The sequence below is a fragment of the Physella acuta genome, unplaced genomic scaffold, assembly GCF_028476545.2.
Source record: "Physella acuta isolate Inbredline_101_S28 unplaced genomic scaffold, ASM2847654v3 ptg002053l, whole genome shotgun sequence".
Taxonomy (NCBI): Eukaryota; Metazoa; Mollusca; class Gastropoda; family Physidae; genus Physella; species Physella acuta.
In genome coordinates this window covers 24234-33370 of record NW_026733556.1, presented here as the reverse complement: position 1 = coordinate 33370, position 9137 = coordinate 24234, and the positions used below count along the sequence as shown (strand labels likewise).

Here is a 9137-nt window from a genome sequence, read left to right as displayed (position 1 = left end):
TTTATTTTTCTAATCTTTAGCTTCACGTGGCCATCGCCTACCCGCGTGAATTCATCAGGACTGTCATCCACCAGGTTCACATTGGGGCAACAAGATTTATGGCCGCCACATTTAAAAAGGGAAACTATAGCGAGGTAAATGCTGGAGAAATAAAACTATATTTATTACTACCGCATTGATTATTATATTTTAATTTTCATAATTAAAATAGAATAAACCGGGAGTAATCTCCCCTAAACTTTCTCGAATATTCTTATATAAAAGAACAGGGGATGGAAACTCGGGCTATAGACATGATTTTTAATCCATTTTAAATACTTAAAGTTTTAAAAATAGAATAAAATCTTGTAGACAAAATAATTGCACACCAAGTGAACGCCAATTAAAAAAGTACATAATAGTGCGCAATATTATAAGTACTTTAAAAATGTACATTAGTTTTTTGAGAAATCGGAAGTAGCGTAAATTACTACTTCCGGTCAACGGAAATTACTCAAAATTCAACAGAAGGTAGAAAGTTAGATCTTTTACTTACATGTGAAATTTCATTTAACTATCTGAAATAGTACTCAAGTTATAGGCTTTTGAAAAACTCAAAGTAGAAAAAGTACCACTTCCGATTATCGGAAATCGCTCAAAAGGTTATACGGATCTACGATTTTGATAAAATACTTATATATGAAATTTCATCAACCTAGCTGTACTCAACGGTACTCAAGTAATCGTGTTTACACACACACAGACAGACAGACAGACATACGGGCAGAATTGCAAAGCCCAGTTTTTCAGAATGGATTACGCATAAAACCTCTTAATTTTGATAAATCTGGATTGATAATTTTTGCCCGATTAAAATAAGTCCTCTATACTTCGGATGTGATGAAGGACTGAGGTGAAAATTGTTAAAATTTCAAGAGATTTTTGTGCACGATTACAATACTTTCTCTATACTTCGTATATACGAGAAAGTAAAAATGTAAAGATTATATTATTTTTTAATTAGTCTACGATCTCTCAAAATCACTATTTTTTCGGTGTTATTAAAACAGATGGTGAAATTAAACTTATAGTGAATGCTGGAAAGGCTCTCTCTGGGCGCGTACGCCTGGGAAAGCTTGTTTTTCGGTGGTAATTCGAATTACATTGCCAGTGTGTTTTCTTACAACCATAAAAGTAAACACCACTTGCCGAACACTTAATTTTAGCGCATTGTTTTATTGTAAGTTATAGAGTAGGATCTATTTATGTGACTTAAATTTTTAATGCTCGAAAGGCTCTCTTTGGGCGCGGACACCTAGGAAAGCGTGTTGTTCGGTGGTGATTCTAATGCTGAGGATGTGTTGTAGTTGTGTTGTGATTGTGTTGTGGTTGTGTTGTGTTTGTGTTGTGTTTTTGTTTTGTTCTATTTCCAAGTTGGTACATTTAAAAAAGATTTAACGTGGCGGAGCACGGGTATGCAGCTAGTATATATATATATATATATATATATATATATATATATATATATATATATATATATATATATATATATATATATATGGTTATGCTAACGGTGTTTATTTTTTTAACTTAACAGGACACCATTTGTTTTCAAACCCCAAACATACCATCATTTGATTGTATCTGTAACTTCAGCAAGTTTGGTTATGAGAATTATTACTGTGGTAGACCGAGGAATAATCAGTAAGCTTACACATACATACACTCGTTATGTATGTATATATATATATATATATATATATATATATATATATATATATATATATATATATATATATATATATATATATATATATATATATATAACACACTCAAATGTATATATATATATATATATATATATATATATATATAATCAGTTTATCATGTGACGACTGGATACACGGTGGATATTTAGATGTATCACCGCCACATGACGTTACAGGAGCTGAAAGAAGTCTGATTAAGTCTATCTGCAGGTGAGTTTTTTCTTTCGTTTTGTAGATGAAGATTTTAAGAAAAAAGATAAATAGCCATGTTTGTGTGTGCCATCAACTATCTTTAAAAAAAACTTAAAAACTCAGTCATAATCTTACTATCTTCTAAAATATTTTTACGTTGCAAATTTTATTATAAAAATATGTGTTCTTGAATTGCTACATAAATGGAACATTTAAACATTCGATTTAAAATTTCCTACATTAATTTTGTTCCGGCTTTACGAGTTGAAAACTCATCCACAGGAAACCTCCACAACGGACAGTTGCTCACAATTTTAAAATATCTACAGTCAATACAGGTATTACGGTTGTGTTGTTGGACTATTTACCTACAACTAATTTCACAAGTCAGTTGACTAGGGTTAATCTAAACTTTCTTGACGTTGGATTATCCAACTTGATAATTAAGACACCATACAACACCATGTATTGTTATGTTGATCAATGTGTTATTAAAATGAGCATTACTTCCTGCCCATTAAATATGCAAAGCGTTAAATATTACGGCTTCAGTTGAAGCCCATTCAGTTAAAGCCCATTATATATATATATGTATGTATATATATGGTCGTTATTCACCGTTAAAATGAATGTCTAGATCACAGACGTCGTTTGCTTTATATTTTGCAGATAGCTTTCCAGAACTACCTCCCTGTCACACGTCAAATAAAAATGTCACCTGGACAACAGCGATGCCTAAAGGCATCTGGACACCTGGCAATGTCTGGAAGTCTCTGGTCTGTAAGGACGTAGGGGTCATCAATACAGACTGGACATTAAAATGCCTCAGAAACACATCCGTCTGGATCTTCGGGGACTCAAATGCCAGGTTTACCTATGATATGATTCTAGAGCTAACAAAATGTAACAAAACTGAAGGGGGATACCCATTGAGAGGAACATGCACCAAGCCTGAGACTGGACTCACCATAAATGTATTTTGCCACGAAGGACCGGCGTATACATACTCACAAAGAAATGAAAATTATACCGGGATTCCAAATTTTATACAGAAGCTTCCAAAAAACCAGAAACATATTCTCATCATTCAGTATTACCTCCACTACACGGCTTCCCATCTCGCTGTGCTGTCGTTACGTATGAAATCTCTGAGAGCCGCCATAGAAAAACTGCTTGAAGAAAACCCCAACGTCTTGATAGGACTTAGAGGTCCTCACATCGCTTCTTTATATTACGATTACAACCATGCAGTTGGAGGAGATCCTTTAGGACCTCAGTATATCCATATAATACGAGAAAGGTTCAAAGGCTTAGAAGATAAAGTCGTTTTCTTAGATTTGTGGGAAATGTCAATTGGAATAGAAAACTTTGATTATCATCCACCACAGTATGTAAACCGCGAGATGTTCAAGTTCTTGTTGTCTTTTAAGTGTCAATAGCCCGAAGGATTCTATTCCACAATCTAAATGAACAAATGAATTCTAAGATTTGAAACATTATTATTTGGTTGATTTTTCAGTATTTAATCTGGGTTTTTTTTTTTCTCGTTTTGTGTAATGCACTTAATAAAACTTCTAAAAATTGAATAACTTTTTCTTTGTATTTTATTTTAAAATAACTGTTGAATGACAGGCCAATTTTTTTGTGTCGATAGATTTTACGTTATCTTTGTCAGTTCTTAAGCATAAAATTTCACAGAAACGGCATGGAATGACAAGTTCTAGTAATTTTTTGTTCTAATTGAGTACCTCTGATTCAATGGTACCCTCAAAAATAGTTTGATCCATTTTTTTTCTTAATAATATTTATATCTGAGGATTTCGACAACAAGTCCAACGTCCCGGACCAATCGCAAAGTGGTCTCAAAATCTGGGGTAGTCCATAGTGTAGGGGCCAAACTTTCGATTTGCACCCCCCCCCCTCAAACTTTTGATTTGCACCCCCACCCCCACCCCCTCAAACTTTCGATTTGCACCCCCCCCCCCTTCAAACTTTCGATTTGCACCCCCCCCCCCCCAACTCAAACTTTCGATTTTTCACCCCCCCCCTCAAACTTTATATATATATACCGAGGGGTCTATGGGGGGAAGGGGTTATGACACCCCCTTCCTACGTCACTGACTTAGAGGCCCTCATATTTCAACGTGCAGTATAATGAAAACCATGCAATAGGGGGAGACGCTTTAGGGCAGCAATACATGGAGATTATACGAGAACGGTTCAAAGGTTTGGAAGATAAATTCACAAAGGTTCAAAGGTTTAGAAGATAAAGTCGTGTTGTTGGATCTATGGGAGATGACGATTGGAATCGAGAACGCTGATCTTCATCCAGAGGCGTAGCGACCCTTCCCGGCGCCCGGGGACAAACTTTTCGATTTGCACCCCCCCTCAAGATTTCGATTTGCACCCCCCCCCCCCCTCAAACTTTCGATGTGCAGCCCCCTCAACCTTTCAATTTATTTTTCCAACCCATTTTGGCGCCCCCTAAGGTCGGCGCCCGGGGACATATGTCTCCCCCCCCCCCCTCGCTACGCTACTGTTTTCATCCACCGGCGTTTGTCAACAGGGAGATGATTAAGTTTTTGTTGTCTTTTCAGTGTTTGTGATTTCGGAGTTGGCTGTAACTAGCTGGACTTGGCTGTAACTAAGGAGTGGGTTGTTACTTGGTGGTTGTTACTAACTTGGTGTAACTGTGTAGATGTAATAGAATGGTTGTAATGAAGTGGTTGCTACTGAGTGGTTGTAACTGCTTGATTATAACGAAGTATTTGGTCTTAACTGAATGATTTAAACTGAATAGTTTTAAATGAATAGTTATATTTGAGTGCTTGTAGCTAGATGATTGTCTAACCAACACTCATGCGAGCTGTGTGATTCTGTGATGAATGATGAATGACCAGAACAAAAAATAAACTTAGGTTTTTGTTTTCTTCCGTTTTTATAAAATAAAATGTGCTTCTGTTTTCTGAAGTGAAACAAATTGTAATGCAGTAAATCCTTTTGAGGACTCAAGGGAAGTAAACATGATTTTGTAAATATTGGCTTTAACTGTGGTACATTTTTAATGATTATCTACCCTGTTTTAGCCGTGTCAGATCATACCGTGTATCGTACTGACCCAATCGCCTTGTATGGTACTAATATACCTCACACTGACCATCGTCTCAAAAGGTATGACTAACGTCTCATACTAACCCACACCTCACACTGACCCATGTCTCACACTGACCCACACCACACACTGACCCACACCTCACACTGACCCACCCCACACTGACCCACACCTCACCTCACACTGACCCACACCTCACCTCACACTGACCCACACCTCACACTGACCCACACCTCACACTGACCCACACCTCACCTCACACTGACCCACACCTCACACTGACCCACACCTCACCACACACTGACCCACACCTCACACTGACCCACACCTCACACTGACCCACACCTCACCTCACACTGACCCACACCTCACACTGACCCACACCTCACCTCACACTGACCCACACCTCACACTGACCCACACCCCACACTGACCCACACCTCACCTCACACTGACCCACACCTCACACTGACCCACACCTCACACTGACCCATGTCTCACACTGACCCACACCTCACACTGACCCACACAACACTGACCCACACCTCACACTGACCCACCCCACACTGACCCACACCTCACCTCACACTGACCCACACTGACCAACGTCTCACAATGACCCACACTTCACACTGACCCACGCCACACACTGACCCACTCCTCACACTGACCCACATCTCACACTGACCCACACCTCACACTGACCCACACCTCACACTGACCCACCCCCACACTGACCCACACCACACTTCACACTGACCCACACCTCACACTGACCCACATCTCACACTGACCCACACCTCACACTGACCCACACCTCACACTGACCCACACCTCACACTGACCCACACCTCACACTGACCCACACCACACACTGACCCACACCTCACACTGACCCACATCTCACACTGACCCACACCTCACACTGACCCACATCTCACACTGACCCACACCTCACACTGACCCACACCTTACACTGACCCACGTCTCACACTGACCCACACCTTACACTGACCCACACCTCACACTGACCCACACCTCACACTGACCCACACCTCACACTGACCCACACCTTACACTGACCCACGTCTCACACTTACCCACACCTTACACTGACCCACACCTCACACTGACCCACACAACACTGACCCACACCTCACACTGACCCACACCTCACACTGACCCACACCTCACACCTTACACTGACCCACACCTCACACTGACCCACACAACACTGACCCACACCTCACACTGACCCACACCTCACACTGACACACACCTCACACCTCACACTGACCCACACAACACTGACCCACACCTCACACTGACCCACACCTCACACTGACCCACACCTCACACTGACCCACACCTCACACCTTACACTGACCCACACCTCACACTGACCCACACCTCACACCTCACACTGACCCACACCTCACACCTCACACTGACCCACACCTCACACCCCACACTGACCCACACCTTACACTGACCCACGTCTCACATTTACCCACACCTTACACTGACCCACACCTCACACTGACCCACACCTCACACTGACCCACACCTTACACTGACCCACGTCTCACACTTACCCACACCTTACACTGACCCACACCTCACACTGACCCACACAACACTGACCCACACCTCACACTGACCCACACCTCACACTGACCCACACCTCACACCTTACACTGACCCACACCTCACACTGACCCACACAACACTGACCCACACCTCACACTGACCCACACCTCACACTGACCCACACCTCACACCTCACACTGACCCACACAACACTGACCCACACCTCACACTGACCCACACCTCACACTGACCCACACCTCACACCTTACACTGACCCACACCTCACACTGACCCACACCTCACACCTCACACTGACCCACACCTCACACCCCACACTGACCCACACCTTACACTGACCCACGTCTCACACTTACCCACACCTTACACTGACCCACACCTCACACTGACCCACACAACACTGACCCACACCTCACACTGACCCACACCTCACACTGACCCACACCTCACACCTCACACTGACCCACACCTCACACTGACCCACATCTCACACTGACCCACACCTCACACTGACCCACACCTTACACTGACCCACGTCTCACACTTACCCACACCTTTCACTGACCCACACCTCACACTGACCCACACAACACTGACCCACACCTCACACTGACCCACACCTCACACTGACCCACACCTCACACCTCACACTGACCCACGTCTCACACTGACCCACACCCCACATTGACCCACACCTCACACCTCACACTGACCCACACCTCACACTGACCCACACCTCACACTGACCCACACCTCACACTGACCCACACCTCACACTGACCCACGTCTCACACTTACCCACACCTTACACTGACCCACACCTCACACTAACTCACACCTCACACTGACCCACACAACACTGACCCACACCTCACACTAACTCACACCTCACACTGACCCACGCATTGACTTGCTTTTACCCAGGGTTTCCTACAATCAAAATTTAAAACTTCAACATAAAAACTACACTAGAAAAACGTTCATCCTTTCAAGGACGTGCTGACAGCCTTAGGTGCAGAGTATGACACTATCTATCATAGCTTTAAACATGAACTGAACACGCCATTCATCGGAGCACATCAAGCAGTATATTTTCTTTTGTTGTTTCAAAATCTTTTTACAGAGTAAAGATACAGGTTCAACAGACCAAAGCATTTATTTTTAAATAGCGTGTAATTTATGCGGAATGCAAGCTAAACAAAATTTAAAGCTCAGAGGTAGAAGGCGAATCGAAGATAGCCATGAACGAACCACTGTTCAATCGACCGCTTTATCAATTGATTGAAGAATCGACCGACTAATCCGGCCAAGGTTGAGAGCCCATATCCACTTTTGAATTCATGGCTTTGAGATTTAAACGTGTCTTTATTGTTGAATATTGATTACCTGCTATTATGACTTGTTACTTTCGTAGAGTTTAAATAGTGGCTTACTGATTCTCTCCCTCTCCCAATCCCCCTTCCCCCTTCAACCAACTACTCCAATTATAACTTACAAGGCGATCGGTAAGAAGGGATCCCTTTTCCAGACATGCACAAAATTTGAACAACAGGCAAACGGGAAAGCCCGTTTAGACATTACCTTTGGTAGCGAGTTGTACCATCAAGAAAGGTCACTCGTGACACCGGCTGTGTAAACCAGGACCGATAACTCTGAACAGCTGTAATAGAGACCTAAAATTGTTGAATGATTTAACAATAGCTTAGACTTAAATCTAGAAATAATCATTAGAAAGTTTATATATATATATATATATATGTATATATATATATATATATATATATATATATATATATATATATATATATATATATATATATATATATATATATGTATATATATATATGTATATATATATATATATATATATATATATATGGGGTGAAAATTAACGTTGTTGATAGGGGCTCCTAAAGAAAATCTTGTCAACGGCTAAATGGTTTTTTTCTCCTGTACTAAGATTAGACTTTATTATCTGTAGATGTCGTTGTTTTAGAGCTTTCTTGTTTAGATTATTGAAACAGGTCACCAAAAAATGGCGATCAGACTTCTCATCAAAACTCAGATTGTAAAGAAGAGGAATAAGAAATTTATTAGACGCCAATCTGACAGATATGGCAAGGTCAAGGCAAACTGGCGTAAACCCAAGGGTATTGACAACAGAGTAAGGAGGAGGTTCAAGGGTCAATATAAAATGCCAAACATTGGTTATGGTACCTGGAAGAAATGCAAGCACCTCTGTCCTGATTGCTTTAAAAGTATTGGTTCATAAAATTAGGGAGCTGGAAGTATTGTTGGTGCAAACCGCACTTTCTCTGCTGAAATTGCACACACTGTCTCAAGTAGGAAGCGTAAAGATATTGTTGAGCGTGCCCAGCAACTAGCTATTAAAGTGACAAATCCAAATGCCCGTCTTCGCTCTAAGGAGGATGAATAAACTGGCAGCTTGGTTAAATTAATAAACAAAAAATATATGA

At 41.3% G+C, this 9137-nt stretch overlaps 1 protein-coding gene and 1 pseudogene across 1 annotated transcript; both read left to right on the top strand.

Moving 5' to 3' along the window:
* Window positions 1-2612: 2612 nt before the first annotated feature.
* Window positions 2613-3491, top strand: LOC131931908 (NXPE family member 2-like). Its single transcript, XM_059288740.1, has one exon. It carries the CDS (start codon window positions 2672-2674, stop codon window positions 3377-3379), a length of 708 nt encoding a protein of 235 aa, XP_059144723.1. The 5' UTR covers window positions 2613-2671; the 3' UTR covers window positions 3380-3491.
* Window positions 3492-8695: 5204 nt separating this feature from the next.
* On the top strand, window positions 8696-9137 carry LOC131931907 (large ribosomal subunit protein eL32-like; annotated as a pseudogene).